A 22078-nucleotide genomic window follows, 5' to 3' on the forward strand; every position below is an offset into this window, starting at 1 on the left:
CGTGGAGCAGGAGGTATTGATTATGATTTATGGACGGTTGTCTGCGCCTTCGGCTCGGGGAGCGAATGGGAAGGCGGGCCGGGTTCTCCAGAACCTGCCTCGAAATCCGTCTTTCCCGACTCTCACCTATTACGTGGCGTAGCCTCAGGCACCAGTGTCCAGTGCAACGGTCCCGCACGACTGCGTGGGGCCAACCCCTCACCTTCCAACCATGGGCCCCCAATGGCCCCCAGCTTGCAGGGGCCCTTTGGGAGGCCTCACACCTGTGTCACCAGACCTGCCCCCATCCAAAGTGGTCCCCTGGTGCCCCTGCCCAGAGCTAAAGGTGGCAGAAGTTGCAAAGGGCGTTTGTTAGCGTTTCCCGGAGGGGGAGCGGCACGGCTGTGCGGGATGTTTCCCAAACAGGGTTCCCCCTCATTGAGGCTCTCTGCCAGAGTGCTCCTGATTCAGAAAGTTTGGGAAACTCAGTTCCCCTGAGTTTGTGGGCAGATACCCAGGCCCTCTAGGTCAGAATTTGCCTTTTAGCAAGGCCCTCAAGGAATCGCTGCTGTGAGTCAGAGGTTCCCCACCCTGTTACTCCTGAGAGGCACCTGGGGGAACTATTGTGGGGTGCTTGCTGGGCCCCAGGGACTGCTTGTCTTGGGGGTACAGGCCCTGGCATTTTCCACCTCAGCCTGGGCTCCCGTGAGCAGGTGCACGGCGGGCCCAGAACCCCTTCTTTGGCCCTAGCGACCATGGCAGTGACCGCAGGCTCCAGAAGCACAATGGACCTACAGCCACACCTGCAGCTAAGTTCTGGGGTGCAGCTGCTGGGTGAGGGGCAACAGCACCCCAGTAATTCTGCAGGTCAACCCCTACAGCGCGGGCTCAGACCCTCCCAGCAAGGAAATCCCGGAGCCGTGAGCTTTAGCAAAAATGTTTACTCTCTTCTTAATGTGTGTGTGTATTTACAAGTACTAAATCTGAAGACCAGTAAAATAGGAAATCGCCGTCTATTTACACGGGCCACGGGCCCGCTGCTTCCGTGAGAAGCAATGGTCCATGGGGTGCTTCTCCTTTTTTTTTGGGGGGGGGCGGGTTGTAGGGGGCACTGTGGCCTTAAAGGACAGCTAATTGTGGGCTTTGTCGGAAAAATATCTTTCTTTCTCTCTAAATATATCTACTCTAGCTTGTGTAGCACCAACGGCGTGAGCCAGCGGGTCCCGAGCTGGGAGCAAGCTGGGGGGGGGCTCAGCAAGGAGAGAGCAGGACAGGGCCCCCCCCTGCCGCGGGGCGCCCCGTTCCCTTCTCCACGGCCCCTCCAGGTCCTCAGCCCCAGGGCCAGGAGTGCAGGGCAAGCTCGAGGTATTCGGAGAGGGGAGGCTGCCAGAGGGAGGTGGGTCTGGTCTGCACTCGGGGGGGGGGCGGCGCAGGGGGTGGGGGCGGGGCGGGCGTGATAAGCAGACCGCAATAGCAGCAGTGTCCGGGCCGGGGGTGGGGGTCGGGGGGCTCGTGTTAGCAACCCCTGGCCCTGGGACCACACAGGGGCCCTCGTGGGGTGCGGCCCCCCCTCCCCAGCACCGAGGCTTCGGGGTCAGAGGTCCCGGCAGGCAGATGCCTGGCGGCCAGGGGGGGCGCTGCAGAGCCGGGCGGGCCCTGGGGCCAGTGACGAGGGGGCGGGGCGAGTCCCAGGTGGGGCGCTGCGGGCTCGGAGTGTAAACATACTGCTAAAGTGCATGCCCCTGCAGCCCGGCGGGCCGGCGCCCCCCACCCTCACCGCGACCCACACGGAGGGTCCTTGCCCACATGTGCAGACCCAAGCTGCGCCCAGGCGGCCAGCTCTGCGGGAGAGGGGCACCTAAGGAAGGAGGCTGGAGGTGGACTCCGGGACACAGGGACTGAGGAAACCCCCCCTCCCCGCCCCGGACCTAAGTGTATGTGGAAGGTCAGCTTCCATGAGAAGCCAGAGTCCGGGGAAGACTCGGGGAGGGGGGAGGATGGGGTGCTCCCCCGAGGGACAGGAGCCACCAGAGGCATCCACGCTCTGGCCTGGGGTGAGGGGGGTGCCAGAGGCACCAATTTCCAGAAGCCTCCCGAGTCAGCAGCGCCGGGAGGCCCCGGGAGGCGGCGGCCACAGTTAGCTGTCTCTCCAAGTCCTGGGCACCCTCAGTACCACTGACAAAGCCAGCCTGAAAGGGGACAGCCGCTGGCTGCCTTGCACCTGGGACGGAAGAATTGAAAAAATAAAATAAAATAAAATAAAATTAAAAGGGGGTCTAACAACCTCTAGTATTCCACACTTGCAGAGTAAAAAGATCAAGTCAGACTAGACGCTAGCACGGTCATGCAGGGGTCCCGGGCCACAGCAGGGGGGGCTGGCCCAGGAGGTCTCGCCTCTCCACGGCAAAGAAAAACAAGGGGGGGGCACCCCCGCGGGAAGCTGGCCACCTTCTCCAGGACCATTTGGTATTGCTTTCCCACTGCCTAAGTTTTCTGATTCTAATTTGTGTTTCAAATGTCTTTTCCTCCAGTTAACTATACAGGACCCCACTGGGGCTGGACACGGAGGCTGCAGTCACATATATATATATGTATATATATGCATATATATGTACAGGGTTTTGTTGTTGTTAAAAATGTGTTCTCTCTTGCTCCCGGGGGTGAGGACAGCACCCCACTCCTGGTCCCTGGTGCCCGGCTGTGCCTTCCAGCCAGGCTGGCAGGTGTGGTCCAGGCTGGGGGGGGGGGGGCTCGGGGGGCCCAGCCCCGGCTGCGCACGTGCACAGAACAGCAGGACTTCACGGTTCCCCCTCAAACATCCCGCCCCCAGATAACCCACCACTGTCGGGCCAGCACGCGGCTGACAGCCAACTAGAAGCCACTGAAAGGGGGTGAGGGAGTGGGGCGGGGCGCGGTAGGGGTGGGGTGGGCAGGGGGCCTGCTCCCTGGGGAGCGGGGAATAAATAACAGGCGGGTGCGCTCGTGGCGGAGCCCCTGGCCCCAGCAGCTCCCAGAGGCACAGCCCTGAGGACGGAGAGCGAGGGGTCGGGAGTCCTCCCGGAAGTGGGCAGTGGGTGGTGGTCGTGCAGCCCCTCCACAGGAGGGAGCTGGGGCGTCTCTCGGGGTGCGGGCACCATGGCGCTCCGGCCCCGGCCCCGGCCGCGAGAGCACGCGGTGAATCGGAGGACGGTGGTGCTGCAGCGTTGGGGAGCCCGCGACGGCCCACGGCACAGGCCAACTGCCCTCGGCTCCCCTGGGCCGAGTTCCGGGCAGCCCCTCGGCGGCCAGCCGGGCCCCCTCGGCCCTCGGCCTCTGCGCAGGAAGCTGGCGCCTGCAGGCCCCCTCCCAGCCCTTTGTCCTGGTCCTCCTGGCCTCCCTCCCCGAGGGCTCCGGCCTTCCTGCAGAGTCCCTCCGCGGTCACCCCATTCTCCCTCAAAGGCCCCGGCACGCCCGGGCTCCCTTGGCCCGCTGTGAGCAGCTCCGGGCAGGGAGGACACCTCGGCGGCCGGTCAGCGGCACCTGAGAGAACAGGGCACCTCGCGGGGCGGCAGGGGGCAGCCCCAGGGCACAGCTCCAGGCGACAGAGGCCACCCTGGGCCCTCGCTGGTCTCTGCGGGGCAGTCACGCCGCTGGCTCAGCTGCTCAGGGCCATGGTGTCCACCACCTGCTCCAGCTTGCTGCGGAGCCGCTGCCGCCGCGCCTGCTCGTCCTTCTCCAGGGCCGTCAGGATCTGCGAGACAGGGTGGGCCGTGTCGGGGGGGGGGGGGGCACAGCCAGGCCCCGACATGGCTCCCTCGGTGCCCCTCACTCAGCCCTCAGCGCCCCGAGTCCCCGAAGCTCTAATACTCTAGTGCCGACCCCCCGGGGACACCAGAACTCAGGCCCATCCGCCTCGGCCCTGGGGCCTGCCCAGGACTGGCCTCCAGGCCGCCCCTCCGAGTCTCAGTGTGCCCAGAGCCCCCTCAGCCCCCGAGCCGGGCCTCCCCTCCCTCCAACCTAATCACAGTCCCCCCCATCCCTCGAGACCTCACAGCAGGAGGATGGCGGGTCCCGGCCCCTCGCTCTCACTCGGGCCACCCCCGCTCTGCCAGGCCCCCCTCAGGCCCGCGACCCCAGTGATGGTGCCTTGCCCCAGGCCCCTCCTCCGTGCCCAGACACCTCTCAGGGAGGAACCCCACAGGCGCTCCCGCCCGTGAGCCCAGCTGTCCGGCCAGGCGCCCGCCAGCCAGCAGGGTCTCCTTGGATGTCTCAGAGCACGGGCACCTCCATCGTCTCCCTTCTGAGTCGGCAGAAAAGAAGCTGAACCTGAGCAGGGCCCCCTGAGACCAGGCAGACAGGAGGCACCTTCCCTGGCCAGCTGGTCAGCCTCGGCAAGCTGACCCAGCAGGACTCCCCTGCCCCAGGAGGCGCCCCGGGGCCGGAGCAGCAGTACAACAGGAAAGGCCTTTGCCTTGCACACGGCCATCCGGGGTTCACTCCCCAGCACTAGGTGTGGTCCCCGGCGCCAGCCAGGGGTGATCCTGGAGCCCAGAGCCAAGAGTAAGCCCTGAGCACTGCCGGACATGGCCCCCAAACGGAAAGAGATAAATAAAAATTTTAACGCTCTGGGGGCTAGAGCAATAGCACAGCAGGTAGGGCGTTTGCCTTGCACGCGGCCAACCCGGGTTCAATTCCCAGCATCCCATATGGTCCCCAGAGCACCAACAGGTGCAATTTTTGAGTGCATGAGCCAGGAATAACCCCTGTGCATCGCCGGGTGTGACCCAAAAACCAGAAAAAAAGAAAAAATATATATAATGCTCTGGCCACTTAATGGCCAGAACAGAGGGTGCCTGAGCTTCGGATAGGGAAGGGGGGCTGGGTAGGGCTAGGCAGCAGTGGGCGGGGCTAGAATAGGCTGCAGTGGGCGGGGCTGAGCAGGGGTGGGCGGGGCTAGGGTTCAGTGGGCGGGGCTGAGCTGGTGGGGTCAGGCAGGAGAGGGCAGCAATGGGCTTGCTGTACAGTTGAGTCGGGCACTGCTTACCTCGTCCTTGTACTTGGTGATGTAGGAGTAGATCTCGTGCAAGGCGCTCATGCTGTTAAACTGGCTCAGGTGCAGCCGCGACTGCTCGGCCAGGTATGCGCTCATGTCCTGGTCGCTGATGGCAGGCATCTTGGTGATGTCGGCGTAGTACCTGAACCGGGGGGAGCAGTGAGCGGGGCCATGAGCTGGGCCCTCTGCCTGTCTGCCTGCCCCTCCACCCGCCTGGGCCGGGCCGCCCACCTCTCCACCCAGCTCTTGTAGTTGGGGATGTCCTTGGCGTAGAGCAGCTTGTTGGAGGGCGAGTCTTTGCCCAGCTTGTGCTCGGACGTGGAGCAGGAGTCCATGAAGGTCTGTGCCACCACTGACAGGCAGGCGTCCGTGATGCTGCTCTTGTGGATGTCGAACACGAACTGGGGGTTCTTGATCACGTTCACCCAGAAGCGCAGGGGCAGGCTGGTGGGGGGTGGGGGGGTGGGAGTCAGTCTGGGGCAGGTCACTCAGGGCCCTGGCACTGCTTCCTGAGAGCACCAGCAAGGGTGGACCAGTTGCTCACTCCCATGCAGACGAGGAAACTGAGGCCCAGAGGGGATTCTGAGGAAAGACCGTGTCCTTGCAGCCACGGACTGGTGGGCAGACCCTCCCTATGGTCACACAGGCAGAGGCTGGGCGCACACAGGTGAGACGTGAGCAGGACCCCATGCAGGGGCCTCAGTGCTCTCCCGCTCCGCCCACACGGGCCGTGACGGCAAGGCCGTGACGGGGAACGGTGGGGCTGGGCCCCAAAGGCCTCCCCTGGGTCCCGCTGCCCACGAGCTGTGCAAACCAAGTAAAACTCAGGGAAGCAGAAAATGCAGGTCCTTCAGGGTTTCAGCCACGTGTGAAATGCCCAGTGGCCCTGCACGTAGATGGGGCCATCTGACTGGACGGCAGAGATCTAGAACCTTCTGTCACTGCACACATGGATTACATCCCCCCCCCACTGCCCCAGGCCATGGGGGGCCCCTCTTGGTCCGAGGTCTGGGGCTCGAGCCTGCAGCCCGGGGTGAGAAGCACAGAGGCCAGAGTGCCGGGCAGCAAGTGGCGGGCAGGCGGCAGGGCAGGAGCAGAGCTGCTCTGGGAACTCCCACCCCACACCCCCAACACTGACCCCAGGGAGACACACCAGTGGTTGTGACCCGGGGGGCAAAGTGCTGGGTCCCAGAGCACCTGCCATGGCCCCCACCCGTATGGCTCCCACTGGCTGGCACAGGCGTGGCCATGAGTCTGATACTCATCAAAAACCCGGGCCCACAGGCCTGCCGAGCCCGTCTGCCCAAGACACAGCACACACGCTTGTGGGTGAACCCGCACCCTGGGACATACACACTCAAGAGTGAACACATGCACACACACACACACACTCAGGTGAACATACAACCTGACACACACATATCCGGGGACATACATGGATGGACAGCACTCCTCACACATACACAAACACACACGCATGGATGGACTGCACTCCCTGCACACAAACACACACACACACATGCACGCAGACGGACTGCACTCCCCATACACATACGCGTGCACACACACACAGGCATGGATGGACCGCACTCCCTGCACGCACACACACATGGACTGCACACTCCGCACACATATGCGTGCACACACACACACACACACACACACACACACACACAGAGGCATGGATGGACTGCATTCCCCGAGTGAACACACACGCCCAGCTCCCACTGCCCAGGGCAGAACACGTGCACACTCTCTGGCTGGGTGGGTCAGGAAGGTGGCCTCAGTGGGGCCACTAGGCCACCTGGGAGCAGGGCCCGTCCCCGCCCTCCCCCAGCCCCACGGGCACCAGTTGCTTTTCCAGGTGTGCCGCACGTCTGCGTCGTGGATCTGGTGCTGGTCCGCCTGCTCATCCAGGAAATCAAACATGTACTTGATGGCCAGCGGCAGGGCCGAGCCCCGGTGCGCCGTGCTGAAGATGGTCTCGAACAGGTCGTCCACGAACTTCTGCAGCGTGCCCTGCGGGTGGGCACCGACACAGCTCCAGGGCCCCACACGGCACCCTGACCTCCGGGGGGGCCCCCCCGGGCACCCGCTGCCGCCTCCCCAGGCCCCAGCCCACCTTGGTGGCCAGCAGCCGTGTCAGGTAGATCTCCGAGACCATCTTGCTGCCGCGGTCGCCCTCCCGCTGGTCCAGGTGGTCGTGGTTCTTCACCAGGTGCCAGAGCTTGGTGCCGCTCTCCAGGTCGGGTGTGATCATGGGCGTGCGGGAGCGCAGGCTGTCCGGGCTGCTGGCCGTGCGCAGCATGCTCTCTGCGGCGGGACAGTCCTTCAGCAGCGGCCCCAACACGGCGCCCACAACCCCCCACTGTCCTCCAAACACGGCCTCCACGCCCGGCTCCCATGGCCCCCCAAACACGGCCTCCTCACCTGCCTGCCCACCCCCCACAGCTCCTCAGGGACAGTGACGCGGGACACGGCACGGGCTGACACCAGGTGCCCGCACGGCCAGGGGAGGGCCCCACCCAGGCTGTGACCTGCCCTGTCCTCACCGTATCTGCTGAGGGACTTGGTGAAGGTGGAGGAGTTGGAGATGTTGTAGGCAGACGTCTGCTTGGGCACCAGTGCCACCGATGAGCCATCCGTCACCTGGGAGGGGGTCAGGAGAGAGACGCGACTGTTGGGGTATGTGGAGCCCCAGCTAGTCTGACTCGGGACAGTCTCCGACCACCACTGCGAGGTGGTTTCTACCCGGCTGTCCCCTGGCTGGGGGCAGGTGTGTGGGGCACCCGGCAGCGGGAGGTGAGTCCCCAGCAGAAAGGGGTAGATCTAGACAGTGAGGGGTAGGCAAAGGGGCATGTCCCCGGCTGCAGGGGTGGGCAAAGGGGCGTGTCTCCAGCTACAGGGTTGGGCAAAGGGGCGTGTCCCAGGCAGCAGAGGCAGGAAAAGGGGCGTGTCTCCAGCTGCAGGGGTGGGCAAAGGGGCGTGTCCCCAGCTGCAGGGGCGGGCAAAGGGGCGTGTCCCCAGCTGCAGGGGCGGGCAAAGGGGCGGGTCCCAGCAGGACCAGGCGGGTACCGACCTGGTAATGCGCCAGCGTGTTCAGCCGCTTCCAGTCGTTGTCTATCTTGGTGGTGACATCCTCGTCCTGCAGGATGATGCGGGCCATGCGGCCCTGGCGCCACTCTGTAGGGAAGGGGAGTGAGGGTTGCGGCCAGAAGGCTGTCCCCGCTTCTGGGATGCCCCACTGTCCATGCAGTGGGTGGCGGGGGTGGACGGTGGACAATGGCCCCAGAAACCGGGAACCCGGGAGCACCCATGGGGAAGGGCGTTGAGTGGCAGGTCCTGCTGCCCCTGCAGCCTGCCTTGGCCTGCTCCAGCCCCTCCTGGGGAGACAGACCGGTGCCACCCCCTCCTGTCCTGGCTCCTTGGTCCACCCCCCTCGGCGGGTACCCCAACCTCCTGAACTCACAGTTCACCCCACAGGCAGCAGCCCCCACACTCCTCCCTGCAACCCCTGCCCCATCGGAGCTCTCTCCTCCCCAGGCACCCCTGCACCCCCGCCTTTCGGGGGTCCCTCGGGAGCGCCCCGCTCACCCAGGTCCATGTCCCCCGCCTTGGGCCGCTGCGAGTAGGGGACGCCCTTGTACACCGCGTCCAGCAGCTTCTCCTTGACCTGCGTCACCGTGTCGCAGTTCAGCCCCTTCACGGGCACCTCGGGGGCGTTCTCGTTCTCGGGGTTCACGCAGTTCAGGGTCTGCGGGGAGGGAGGGCAGCGAGTGGGGGGTGGGGCGGGGCACCCGCCGCACCTGTGGGGGGGGCCTGGGGGCAGGCGGGCGTGCCCGCTCACCAGCGTCTTGTAGTCGATCTGCTGCCGGATGAGCTTGTCCTCGCTGAGGGAGTAGCGCGCCTCGCCCGTGATGGCGTCGATGGGGCCCTTCTCCATCTGCTGCTTGATGGCGCAGTACAGCATGAAGAGCGGCTCCCCGGCGCACTCCTGCGGGGGCGGGCGTCAGGCTGCGGCCCTCCCCGGCCCCTGCCACCCTCCAGTTCCAGGACCCACAAAGACAGAGCCAGGGAAGGCGCAGCGGCAGTGACAGAGCCCCCGGGCAGCTGAGCACCAAGGGCCGAGCGCACGAGCCGGCCTTGCCGTGGTGTTCCAACAGGCAGACTCCGGGTCTTCCCCGGGCGGCCCTCCCAAGGCGGCTCGATGCCGGCACCCTGTAGCTCTCTGGCCTCCATGACGCTCTGACCCCTCCTGGACGCTGGCTAGTGGTCCCCAGTCCCCATGGCATGGGAGGCCAGAGCACGGCCGGCTGCTCGCGGCATGTCCCCAGAGCACGAGGGCCATGGCTGGGACCAGAGCAGCTGGCGGGGGGTGGGGGCGGACTGCGGCAAAGAACGTGGGCGCAGAGCCGGCTGGGCCCCTCCTGCCTGCAGGCCGTGGGAGGGGGATATGGACCTCAATGGCCGCCCACTGGCCGCCTGCCTCCTGTCCCCGACACAGCAGCTCCAGGGCCCTCACTGGTGTCGGCGCTGACCAGAGCACTGGCTGAGGAGTGGCCCCGGAGCCCATGGACCTGCCCTCCGACCCCCCTGGGAATCACGTGTCATCTGCGCTTGGGGCCTGGCTAAGCCAGCCAGAAGGAAGAGGAGAGAAGGGGGGTGCGATGGGGGCGCGGGGCCAGGAACAGCTGCTGCTCTTCCCGCAAATGCGCTTGGAAGAAGAGCTGGGGGGTGAGACGCACAGTGGGGAAAGGGCATCTCTGAGGGTCTGTCGGGGTGTGGGGCGAGCGGCCACGGCTAGAGAGTGCAGAGGCCGTGGCCCCGCCCCCAAAGCATCCGGCCCTCAGGAAAGCTGGGGTGGTGTGTGCCAGGGGCCCTCAGACCAGCCAGCAGCCCCCCATGGAGGCTCCCAGCGGTCTGCCCAGAGGGACTGAGCAGGACCAGGGATGGGGACCCCAAGGCGGGAGGGAAAGGAAGGCTGGGGACACCCCAAGGCACAGGTGCAGCCAGTGTTTCTTTTCTTTCTCTTCTTTTGTTACACCCAACGATGCTTGGGGTTAATTCTGGCCCGTGCTCAGGAATCACTCCTGGTGACACTTGGGGGACCGTAGGGGATGCCGTGATAGAACCTGGGACTGCCGCGGGCAGGGCCAGCGCCCTCCCCACTGTCCTATGGCTCCGGCCCCCACTGGCCAAGTGTTTCAGCGCGATGGTCCTGTGCAGGGTCCGAGAGACGCCTCCACGCCTCCACGCCCAGCAAGCGAGGCTCTGGGCTTTACCCCCAGCACTGCCAGGGTGACCCCCGAGCCCCGCAGGGCCAAGCACCATCAGGGGTGGCACCCAAGAAAGCCGAAAAAAGACAACAGACAATGCGCAGAAACTGCCCAGGGGCGTGATGCACATTTCAAGCAGGAAGGAAACGCAAGGTTTGAAAAATAACCTTGGGGCTTATTTTTGCTTCTCCAGTGGGTGGAGGGGAAACTCAAGCGACAGCCCACCTCGTGCCAAACACAGGTGGATGGACGGATGCATGGCCGGCCAGAGAGCTGCCAACCATGTCTCAGGGCCACAAAAGGAGGGAGGGCCCATGGGGATCCCAGCCCAGACAAGGGGAGTCCGGTGCTCTCTGCCCCCGGGACAGGTAAAGGATAAAGTGAGCTACTCTGAAGAGAAACCAAAGTGGTCACTCGAACGCTCAAGCCAAGAGAGAGACGCCAGCAAGATGCCCCCGACCGCCGGCCAGGGGAAGGGGCAGGTGTGTCCAGGTGTGTGGCGGGGCGGCTGTGCTGTGCCCACCGGGCAGACAGGGCAGAGGAGGGCACTGTCACCGACAGCTCTTCCAAAGCCACCAGGGGCGGGGGGGGGGGGGGCGGAGGGGGTGGCAGATGGCCCTTCAGTGCTGGGCAGGCGGGGAGCAGACAGGCGGGAGCCAGACCACCGGGGTTCTGCAGCGGGAAGACCCCACGGCACCCACAGCCCCAGCTGCCCGCCCGGCCGTCCTACCTTGAGGAATTTGTACAGGAGGAAAGTGAACCAGTTGGTCAGCATCTTCTCGGCCACCGACTCGGTCCTGGAGAGAGCAGAGGGCAGGCGGTCACAACACCGTCCCCAGGAGCACCCCATGCTGATGCCCCCAGCCAGGCCTCCCCGGTGGGCTGAGGGCCACAGAGACCCCACCTTGGTTCTGAGCATGACGGCCCCGGCCCACGGGGGGGTGGAGGTGGGGAGATGCGGCAGATACACCGGGGTCCCCACTCCTGGTCTCTGGCAACAGCCCCGGGGCAGGGGCTGCAGCGGGGCCTGGCCGGACAGCCCGCCGGCCTCCCCCGAGCCGGGTGACCGCCCCCTGCCCGGCCCCTCACCGGCGCAGCAGCAGCTTGGGGTGGTTCTTGCTCTCCAGGTTCTTCTCGATGAGGTCGGACAGCAGCTGCTTGAGCACGCCCGTGGCGTACTCCATCTCGCCCTGCAGCGCCGTCATGATGAGCGAGGCCACGTTGCCGCGGTCGCGCATGGAGAAGCTGCGCTGGCCCTCCAGCGTGCGGATGAAGGTCAGCAGGAAGTGCTTCTTGGTCAGCAGCTGCCCGAAGAGCGTCAGCGACTTCTCCACATTGGCCTGCACCTGGCGGGGGACACGGGCCTGCTCAGAACGCCGCAGGGGCCGCCGGCCCTGGGGGAGAGAGGCAGGAGGATGGCCGCTGGCCGGGGGGGGCAGCGGCTCCGCGTCCCCGACAACGTCCCTCAAGGGTAGACGCAGCCCCGCAGCCCGGCAGACACGGGGAGGCCTGGGGGGAGTGCCCAGGGCGGGCCTCGGGCCTCCCCCCATGCCCAGCCCCCTCCAGGCCTGTCTCAGGCAGCGAGAGGAAACCCGACTCCATGCCCACCTGCCAGGCCCCGGGCGGCCTCACCTCAATGGCCAGTGCAGACCAGCCCGCCCCTCCCCCCTCCCCCGATTCACAGGGAGGACGTGGAAACCCAGAGAGGGAAGGAGGCTGGTTCAGTGCAGAGAGGGACACGGGGGCACAGGCACGGCTGGTCCCGGAACCCTGCCCTCTCACCCATACCAAGGCAGGAGCTGCCCAGGCCCAGGCCCCGCACAGAGTGGCGGATTTGGGAACCCTGGCAGGACCTAGGGCCCGCCCCGTTCTGTTCCTTCAGAGGGAAGGTCCCCCGATGGTCACATCAGGGAAACAGGACCCCCAAAACCTGACATGTGTAGTGATGGCACCACCCCGGCCAGAGGTGCCGTGCCATGACCCCGACTGTGCAGGGGACCCACCAGTGACCTGCTGCAAGCATTTTAAGAGGTCCTGGGGGTCCCTCATCCCCAAGGGCCTGTGCCAAGGCCTCCAGGGGCCGCTTCGGTAACCCAAACCTGGGCACCCGCACACCACAGCACGCACGCCCCTTGTCGGGCCACGGGGGCTGTGGGTGGCACCAAGACCCGCAGGGCCCAGCAAGATTGAGGGGAGTCCCTGGGATAATCCCCGGGGGAGACCCCGACAGCCCCCCGCCCTCCTGGGCCCTCCCCAGCTGAGCGCCCACCTCCATCTCCTTGAGCACCGGGTGGTCCTCGATCCCAGGGAAGAGCACCCGCATGGCGTATGTCCGATAGTCGAGGAACGGGATGCCCGCGCCGTCCAGGTCATTGGTCAGCTCGTGGATGTCCGTCTGCAGCTCGGCGAAGGCTGCAGGCAGATGTGGGGTGAGGACAGGCTGCCTGCGAGGGCCCTCATCCATGCCTGGGGCCGCCCTGGACGGCTGAGCCGTGGACACAGCCCACCCTCCCGAAGGGATCGTCAGGGAGACGCAAATGAAAGCCAGGGGACCCGCCAGACAGAGCAGGGACACATGGCAGGGACGGGACCCTTAGCCACGGCTACTGGGAACGCCCACTGGTTCACTCTCTTCAGAAAAGTAACATGAATACTCATAAAAACTAACTGGTAAGTGCGTCTCAGCAGCATTCTGCACTGCGGCACCGCCCACAATAGCCACAAACCCAGTGCCCGAGAACACAGCACCGGACAAAGGGGCCATGGGATGCTCGTGCGCACAATGGAATACGACTCGGCTGTAAGGAAAGGGGAACCACACCATCCGCTGCTCCAGGGACGGACCTGGGGAGCATCAGGCTGCGTGGCGTCAGGAGAGGGACAGACAAAGAAGGATGCTTCATAACTACGGCATGACAGAGAGCAGGGGAGAACAGACATCCCAAGGCAGAAGACAAGACGGTACGCAGGAGCCTCCCGCGGTGGGGGGCAACGCTGAGGTGGGGGGGCAGACACAGGCCTGGGTGGAGTTCCAGACGCAGAGAGAGGTGACAGGTGGAGTCGGGCTGTGGGACCTGTCTGCCCGAAACCCTATCATCCACAGTGCTATCAATCACGAGGCTTCCAATAAAATTTTTTTAAAAAGCTGAAAGTGTATTAAAAAAAAAATTTTTTTTTTTGAAGCTGAGAAGCACCTCGTGACATGTCCCTGGCAACTGGAGTCCAGGTGCTCTCTGAGGGCCCCGGGCTTGGTCACCTGGGCAGGGCGGGCGGTGGCCTGGCTCTCCCAGAGCCCCTGAACCACCTCCAAGCTGCAGCTGTTCTGCGTCACCTGCTCACTCTGGCTCAGTCTCTTAGAGAAACAGAGGCAGACGGGGCAGGGGCAGGCCCTGGCAGAACATTCCGGAGCCGTGAGGTGTTGGCCCTGCAGCTGTGGACTGCACTATCTGATCCGGAGCCAGAGAGCCAGAGATGTGGGCAGTCTGGGGGGCGGGGGGCGGGGTCGCGGCTGGCAGGTTTAATTAAGTGCGGGCCCTTCATCTACCGGGCACGGCTGCCAGGCGTCTGCTTATCTCCACCTGGCTGGCACTGGGGCCCAGAGACCTGCTGGCGCATCGTGGCGCCGCTCCTGCCAGCCTCGGGGACGACCGTGCATTCCCCCCACCACGTCCCCGCCCACACTCGGGGATGGCCTGCTCCTGGGAGGGCGACAAGCGGGCCCCAGCCCCCAGGAGCACACAGCCCTTGGCGGTAGCAGCGTGGGGGTTCCCGTCCCTCCCCAGGCCCACCACCACACCCAGAGCAGAGACTCGCGTAGCTGCCTCCCCACTACCAGCCTGTTGGCTAACACCCGCAAAACACTCCGGTTAACACCCGCGAAACGCTTCCAGTCAAGGCTGACCACTGGTCAGCAAACCTCCAGCAGGTCGGTGGCTGGGAGCACCCGGGACCCCAGAATGGGGCTGCACGGGGTCTGCGTGAGCTCTCCAGCTGGGCAGGACCACTCGCCCAGGCCTCCCCCTGCTCCGCAGTCGACTCCCACCCCGTGCCAGGCACTCCCCCTGACACGTCTCACACACACAGTGAGTGGTTCCTGGGGACCGCCCGCTCCAGCCTGGGCCGCCTCCTGGACCGTCCAACCCCCGTCCAGCCCGCTCTGCTATTTACAGGCCCCCCTCCCCAATCGGGGGCTTCAGGGTCATGGGGCAAGTGACCAGGTGTGGGTCCAGCAGGAAGCGGAGAGCGTCCTCTTTTGTGGCCATTTCCTCACCCCGGGGAAAGAGACCAGAAGAGCGCCGCAGAGGGGGGGCCTGGTCAGTTGTGGGGTGCGTGTGTGCTAACCCCAAGGCTGGGGCCCCTGGGTGCTGCCCCCCACCACAGCCTCCAGCCGCATCAAGGCCTTCCAGAGAGCAGGCTCGGGTAGCGGCCAGTCGGGCGAGGTCTGTGTGGGCTTATGCCATGGAGCCGGGACCCCCACGCACGGTCCACCTGCACAGGCCGTCTGCACTCATGCTCTAGGGGAGAAACTGAGGCACCAGCCAGGGTCTGATAGGTAAGCCCAGTGTGCAGGGGGCTCCCTGAGTCCACAGCCTGCATTTTTGCTGCACCCCAAAGCGATGCCTGGTTCCTGCCCTGTGCCCCCCTGGCCCTGCACCCTACAACCCTGAGCCCCAGCACCCTCAAATCCCTGCACCCCTGCGCCCTCCTGTGTCTGTGCAACTGGGCATGCACTAAGCTTCCTGGCACTCCAGCATCCCCACACCCCTGCACCCCCACAGCCCAGCACACGCTCACCTTCCTTGCACTCCAGCGCCACGCGCGACTCCAGGTTGTCCATCTGCAGCTGCAGCCGCTTGAGCGTGCGGTCAGCGTCTCGGGACTTGCGCTTGTAGGCGATGAGCACGGCCACGATGACCAGCAGCAGCAGGCCGCCGCCGCCGCCGATGCCCACGATGGCGGGCAGCGTCAGCAGGCTGTCCGAGTACACCTGCAGGGTCCCCGGCGAGAACTCGAAGCCGCCGGCCCGCACCTGGGACACGGGTAGGGGGAGGGGGGTTACAGGCCGCTCACACCGGGCTCCAGGGCCGCCCACCGCCGTGCCCCTGGGGTACCCGCGGTACCTGCCTGCCCCCCCCCCAACACCCAGCAGGGGCGGTCCCGGGCGGGGCGGGAGCCTCACCGTGACCTTGTGCTGTCCTGTGAGGTTGGGCGACTCGCAGAGCAGCTGCGTCTCAGACACGGTGAGCGCGCAGGGCGTTGAGCCGATGAGCACCGTGTAGTTGAGCCTCGAGTTGCCGGGTGCAGGAGGCAGGAGGTTCCGGCCCTAGGGGCGCGGGAAAGCAGAAGGGGCCGGTGAACAAAGTCGGGGCACTCCGCCCCCGCCAGGCCCCGCCCCAGGTCCAGCTCCCACCAGGCCCCGCCCCTGCCAGGCCCCGCCCCATCCAGCTCCCACCCATTCAGGCCCCGCCCCCGTCCAGGCCCCGCCCCTGGTCCAGCTCCCGCCAGGCCCCGCCCCTATCCAGCTTCTGCCCACCCAGGCCCTGTCCCCACCCCGCTCCCCCACCTTGAGGATGAGCGGGGAGCTGGGCTTGAGCTCCAGGAGGCCGGTGGGGCTGAGCGGCTCGAGCACGGGGTCGGGGTAGTAGACGAAGGAGGAGCCGTTGAGCGCCAGCAGGGCGCGCACGTCGTCCATGACGAAGCCCAGCTCGTCGGGCCGCTCGCCCAGCTCAGGCGGGCTGCGCTCGGGGTTGTCCACGGACGGGGCACGGCAGACCATGGTGGTGTCATTGTACACCAGGCAGCTCTGTGGGCAGGCCCCGGGCGAGGTCAGGCCTGCAGCGGGCGCAGACCCATGCCCCCACCCGGCTTCCTGCCCAGGGATCCCAGGGCACCCGCGGGGCCACACGCGGTGGGGGGCAGCGGGGGGGGGTGTAAGGACTCACGTTCTCCCTCTCGATGCCGCCGTACTTGGCCCGGATGCGGGGTTCACGCACGGTGGCCAGGTTGGTGCCTGTGACCGTCAGGAGGGTCCCTCCGCTAGGACGTGAGGTGAGGGCAGCTGGTCAGGGTAGGGCTCTGCCCCAGCCCGCCCGGCCTCCCTGGGAAAGGGGTCTCTGGGTGCCCACGCGAGGTGGCGGAACAAGATGGGGGATGGGACAGGCCAGGGACAGGCCAGGGACAGAGACAGCCAGGGCCAGGCCAGGGCCAGGCCAGGGTTCAGGGCCAGGGCCAGAGACAAACCAGGGACAGGCCAGGGACAGAGAGAGGGACAGGCCAGGCATGGGGACCGGCCAGGGGCAGCGAAGACCCGAGCCGGGGATATGCTGGAGCAGGGCCAGGCTGGGGCCGGGGAGGGCGCATGGGGACACCCACCTGTTGATGCTCCACTCGGGGTCGATCTTGAGGATGGTGGGGTCCTCGGTGTAGTTGTACTTGACCTCGGGGTTGGTGAGCTGCGCCCGGTTGATGCTGATGACGATGGAGGCACTGCCAGGGCTCTGGCCCGGGGGCGTCAGGCAGCGGATCTCCCGGGAGTTCCTCCTGGGGGGAGGAGGCAGTGAGGACAGGCCCCCGGTGTCCACCGCCAGGGCAGCGGAGGGTGCCAGGAGGGCAGCGGACCACACCAGCCACCCGGGAAAGGAGGGTGCGGGGCCTCGGGGAGGGCGGCAGCTCTGGGGGGCAGACACCTGTCTGCACCCCACCCCCTCCCTAGCCTGGCCCCCGGCCTCCACATGGCCCTGCCCTGCCCACATGCCCAGCTACCCTGGCCTGGTGGCCCCGGGCATCAGCAAGGGGCCCCCTGCCCAAGGCTTCCGGCCTCCCCCTGCCTCCACGGAACCTGCGGATTTGGGGTCCACTACACTGTGGGTCCCCAGGCCTGGCCCGGAGGCACAGAGCTGGAGATGGGGTGGGGAGAGGGGCTGGAGACGGGAGGCCCCAGTGACCGTGGTGAGCGGCCAGCCGGTCCCGCAGCACCTGAGCCCCATCCCTGCCGCCAGAACCCGCGCGCCCCGAGAGCCCGCAAACGCCAATGATGAGTCTGAAAGCGGGTAATTACCGCAGGGAAATATTTAAAGGGCCGCCCATTATCATCCCTAATCTAAAATTATCCACTTCAGGCCCCGGGCTTTTGCGAAGACTTTTCTTCTTTCTCAGAAAAATCTGAAAATGCTTCTCGTTACGTTGCCAGGGGATTCCCCCACCTCCACAGGGACTGGTCCCGCCCAGCCCCGGGGCCCCACCCTCCCACTCCGGAGGTAGCGGTGTCCATGGGAACCCTGGCCGCCCCGGGGTTTCCATGGCGATCACCCCAGCCGGGCTCTCCATACCCCCTTCGTTTCCCAGGCAACAGGACGGGCCCGCAGCCATCCGAAGGGGTGCCACCAGGAGGAGAGGGGCCCGGCCCGGCCCCCCCACTTCCGGTGTGGCCCCCGTACCAGGAGAAGGAGCAGGGCCGGCCGCCGACCGACACGGCCACGTCGCTGCCGGCGTTCAGGTGGCTGCCCTCGATGCCAATCCAGGTGCCCCCTGACAGAGGTCCCCGAGCGGGGCTCACGCGGTAGAAGGTTGGCGTCTGCGGAAGAAAGAAGGTGTTCCCAGGAGGGCTGCCTCATGGCCAGCCGTCCCCAGGCCTGCGCTCCCCCATGGGGCTGGGCACAGGGGGGTCCGGGGCGGGGCGGGGCCAGCACCCCGTGGGGAGTGAAGGGCGGGGGGCTTACCACAAAGGTGAAGCGCTTGGGCGACAGCGCGCGGTAGTGCGGGGAGCAGTCCCGCACGCACACCTCCACCAGGGCGTCGTGAGCCCGCACCGTGCTGGCGTCCCCGATCTCGCAGACGATCCTGCGGGGACACGGCCCAGGGTCTGCACGCGCACGCACGGTCCCGGCCCAGGTGCCCAGCCACCCCGTCAGGCTGCCTCTGCCGGGCCTGCCTGCTCATGCCCGCCCCCATGTCCACTGGCCCCGTGTCCACCCTCCTGCCGCACTCGGCCAATCCCTGTGTCTGACCCCCCACTTACAACCATCCCTGTGTCTGCCTGGCACACACTCAGACCCCCCGTGTCCCTCTCACACACACTCAAGCCTGCCCGTGTGTCCACCACTCACGTACTCACGCCCGCCCTGTCTACCCCTCACACACTCAAGCCCATTCCCACGGCCACCCTGTTCACACTCCCACCCTCGTGTCCGTCCCTCACAGACCCACCTCTGCCCTGTGCCCATCTGCACGCACTCACCCCCCCCCACAGCCATTCCCTACGCACAACCCCACCTTCACGCCCACTTAGCATGTCTCACTCAGGCCCACCTCCGTGTCCACCCCCGCATGCACTCGCTCAGGCCCATATCGTGTCCACCCCTTATGTGCTCACTCAGGCCCGCCCGTGTCCACCGTGCATGCACTCGTTCAGGCCCGCCCCGTGTGCACCCCACATGTGCTCAGGCCCGCCCCGTGTGCACCCCACATGTGCTCGCTCAGGCCCACCCCGTGTGCACCCCGCATGTGCTCGCTCAGGCCCGCCCCGTGTGCACCCCACATGTGCTCGCTCAGGCCCGCCCCGTGTGCACCCTGCATGCACTCGCTCAGGCCCTCCCCCATGTCCACCCCTTATGTGTCCACTCAGGCCCGCCCCGTGTCCACCGTGCATGCACTCGCTCAGGCCCCGTGTGCACCCCACATGTGCTCGCTCAGGCCCACCCCGTGTGCACCCCGCGCGGCAGGCGGCCACTCACTGCTCGGCGCTGATGTACTCGCTCTCCAGCGGGCTGCACAGCACCTTGCCCACGCGCACACCCAGCCGCACGTCCTCGAAGCGCAGGCCCAGGTTCTCGCCCGTGATGGTGAGCCGGGTGCCTCCCTGCCTCGGGCCCGTCTCGGGGGACAGCTGCGGGGACAGAGGCTGGGACCCCACGGCCAGGCGCTCCGGGCCGGGGGTGGGGGGCCTGGCGGGGGCGGGGGCGGCCTACCTTGAGGATCTTGGGGTCCGTGCAGCGGCTGCTGCCGTGGCGCGCGTGCATCCAGGTGGTGGGTGGGTCCATGGGGCAGTGGGGCCGCAGGGAGCAGCGGCGCTCGGCCACGCACCAGCCACACTCGAAGCGCGGGTCCGCCTTGAGGCACAGCCCGCAGCTCTCCCGCAGGGCCGGGCACTTGTAGAGGTGGGCTGCGGGGCAGGGCGGTCAGCACCACCCTCGTCAGACACCCGCACCAGCTGCTGTGCCCCTCACCACACCCACACACACCCACGAACACCTCCCCATATGTGTACACACACACGCCCATGTACACACCCAGAACCACACACGTATACACACACCAATAAACACACATACACACATGTACACCCCCCCATGTGTACAGAAACATACCCATGTATACACCCACACATCGACAACCACACACATGCACCCTGAACACACACCCATATGCACACATACACACACGCACACCCATGTATATGCACACACACCCTAAACATACATAACTATATGCACACATACACACATGCATACACAAAGCCATACACACTCACACCCATATGTGCACACACATACCCATGTACATACATAACCACAATCATACACACATGCATGCACACACCCATTACACACACACCCATATGCACACACACCCATACACACCCATACGCCCATATGTGCACACACACCCATACACACACATAGCCATGTACATTCCCACACCCACACATATCCATACACACACACATACATACACCCCCCCATGAACACACATACCCATGTACATACCCACACCCACAACCACATAAATCCACACACACACATCCAAACACCCGCCCACATACCCCCATGAACACACATATCCAAATGCACATACACAACACCCATACACACCCACACCCCCATATGCGCACACACATCCATACACATACACACCCACACATACATATGCACAGACACATCCATACACACTTACCCATGTACATACCCACACATACACGCATGCATACATACACATACACACATGCACACATGTACATCCACAGCCCCATACATACATATACACATACCCCACCCATAAATACCCCCACCCGCCCCCCACCCCAGCCCGGCCCACCCAGCTGACCTTGGATGTTCTGCGGGTTGTCGATGACGAAGTTCCCGTTCCACACCACCGAGAGATTCACGGGCAGGTCGCTGATGTCGTTTCCCTCATAGGAGTACTGTGGGCGTGCAGAGCCCCGCGGTCAGCCACTGCCCAGGCGCTGGGGGCCACGGCTCGGGGAGGAGGCTCTGGGAGCACCCTGAGCGAGGCGGGCTCTGGGACTGGCCCTCAGAACTGGGCATTTCCCACTGGGCGCTGGACAGCCTGCGGCACTGACCTCTGCCACCATGACCCGCACCCGCTGGCCCGGCTCCTTCCTGTGCCCCCACCGGGACCCCACCCCAGCAGGAGGAACCCGGCGCCACGGCAGAAGCACCCCAGGGAGCTCGGGGCACCAGGCCGGGCTGGCTCCACGTCCACACAGGCCTGCCGTGCAGCTCAGGGCCCTAGCGGGCGGGAGGCACTCGAAGGTGAGGCCCCAGCCCCCACGCTGGATGGGGGCTCAGCCCTCCCTCCGCAGAGCCCAGGGCCCCGCTTCCAGCCCTGTCCCACTTTCAGCAGCCCTGAGCAATTCATCATTATTTTATCTGCAGGAATTTAATTGGATCCTATCAAATTCCCTGACACTCCCTTTTCCCTTTAAACAGGCACAGGAAAGATAGATGAGGGCCTGCAGCGGGCGAGGGGAGGGTGGGAGGCTGAGCGAGGCGGGGGGCGGGGCACACCGGGAAAGGGATCGGAGGACGTGGGCGGAAGTGGGCAGGAGGTGGCCCTGCACGGGGGCAGGGCATTCCCGGGCACCTGGAGACCACCAGCACCAGAGGGGACACAAAAGGGGTCAGCAGGGAACCCCCATCTGCAGCAGAGGCCAGAGTGCGAATCTTGAGGCCCGTCTCTGGGAAAGTGGGGCTGGAAGCACCCCAGGTATTCCGCTGCACCCCCACCTCCACCTGCCCCCCACATGTGGAGAAACCGAGGCCCACTAGTGGTCCCAGTGCTGAGGCAGGCGAGAGGGTGGGACGGGGCCGGCCAGCCTGGCCTTCCTGCCCCCGCCACCTGCAGAGTCCCCCGCCCTGGCCCACGGCGCTGGGAGGACTTGGCCCCTAATGTGGCTTCCCCCCTGCCACGGGCAAGCAGGCGGCCACCAGGTCCCCTGGCCTGGCCCCTCCCAGCCTGCCCCGGGAGGATCCGGCGTCCCCGGGAGGACTCACCGAGGAGTTCTGGCACTGCAGACTGGAGCTGTTGAAGCGCAGGGCGGGCACGCGGGCCGGGCCGCCCGGGATGTGGAACAGACACTCGTAGCCGCGCTGGCCCGACTGCGGCTGGGGCAGGTTCCGGGCGGCCAGCGTGATGGGCTTCACCACGCCCACGGGCACGTAGATCTGCGTGGAGGGCAGGATCTGCGGGCAGTCCTGCGGCGGAGGACGAGGCCGTGCTGAGCTGGGTGGGGGTGGGCGACGGCCCTGCGCCCCGGCCCCGCTACACCCCTTTCTCGGGTGGGCAGATGGAGGGTGCAGGAACGGGCTGTGGGCCCTGGGGAGAGGCTGCGGCCGCGCCAGGACCCCTCTACTCTAAAGGGACTCATCTGGCCCACAGCTGAAGAGGCCCGGGGGACCGAAGCAGCCAAGAGTGGGGCGCTGGGGCCACGGGTGCTCAGCTGGGGGCCCGGGGAGCAGGTAAAAATAGCCAGAGCCCGGCAGAAAAACAGCCG

At 65.8% G+C, this 22078-nt stretch overlaps 1 protein-coding gene across 2 annotated transcripts in view; it reads right to left on the minus strand.

The window, feature by feature from the left end:
- Nucleotides 1-3570: 3570 nt before the first annotated feature.
- PLXNA1 (plexin A1) overlaps nucleotides 3571-22078 on the minus strand; it is a 37455-nt gene continuing 18947 nt past the window's right edge. Inside the window, exons 10-32 of one of the 2 annotated variants that reach the window (XM_055135114.1) lie at nucleotides 21579-21779; nucleotides 20389-20485; nucleotides 19254-19447; nucleotides 19020-19171; nucleotides 18006-18126; nucleotides 17724-17860; nucleotides 16660-16827; nucleotides 16230-16323; nucleotides 15851-16090; nucleotides 15467-15610; nucleotides 15082-15316; nucleotides 12557-12699; nucleotides 11377-11633; nucleotides 11018-11084; nucleotides 8859-9005; nucleotides 8606-8765; nucleotides 8091-8194; nucleotides 7564-7660; nucleotides 7134-7324; nucleotides 6861-7030; nucleotides 5243-5455; nucleotides 5003-5153; nucleotides 3571-3709 (exon numbers count right to left, since the gene is read on the minus strand). In XM_055135114.1, coding sequence (XP_054991089.1) covers nucleotides 3614-3709; nucleotides 5003-5153; nucleotides 5243-5455; nucleotides 6861-7030; nucleotides 7134-7324; nucleotides 7564-7660; nucleotides 8091-8194; nucleotides 8606-8765; nucleotides 8859-9005; nucleotides 11018-11084; nucleotides 11377-11633; nucleotides 12557-12699; nucleotides 15082-15316; nucleotides 15467-15610; nucleotides 15851-16090; nucleotides 16230-16323; nucleotides 16660-16827; nucleotides 17724-17860; nucleotides 18006-18126; nucleotides 19020-19171; nucleotides 19254-19447; nucleotides 20389-20485; nucleotides 21579-21779 — 3579 coding nt within the window. In that variant the 3' untranslated portion in view covers nucleotides 3571-3613. Of the gene's footprint in view, nucleotides 3710-5002; nucleotides 5154-5242; nucleotides 5456-6860; nucleotides 7031-7133; nucleotides 7325-7563; nucleotides 7661-8090; nucleotides 8195-8605; nucleotides 8766-8858; nucleotides 9006-11017; nucleotides 11085-11376; nucleotides 11682-12556; nucleotides 12700-15081; nucleotides 15317-15466; nucleotides 15611-15850; nucleotides 16091-16229; nucleotides 16324-16659; nucleotides 16828-17723; nucleotides 17861-18005; nucleotides 18127-19019; nucleotides 19172-19253; nucleotides 19448-20388; nucleotides 20486-21578; nucleotides 21780-22078 lie in introns of both variants that reach the window. The other variant, XM_055135113.1, reaches the window with a different exon arrangement.

Source organism: Sorex araneus, chromosome 4 (genome assembly GCF_027595985.1).
Source record: "Sorex araneus isolate mSorAra2 chromosome 4, mSorAra2.pri, whole genome shotgun sequence".
In the NCBI taxonomy this organism is placed as follows: domain Eukaryota; kingdom Metazoa; phylum Chordata; class Mammalia; order Eulipotyphla; family Soricidae; genus Sorex; species Sorex araneus.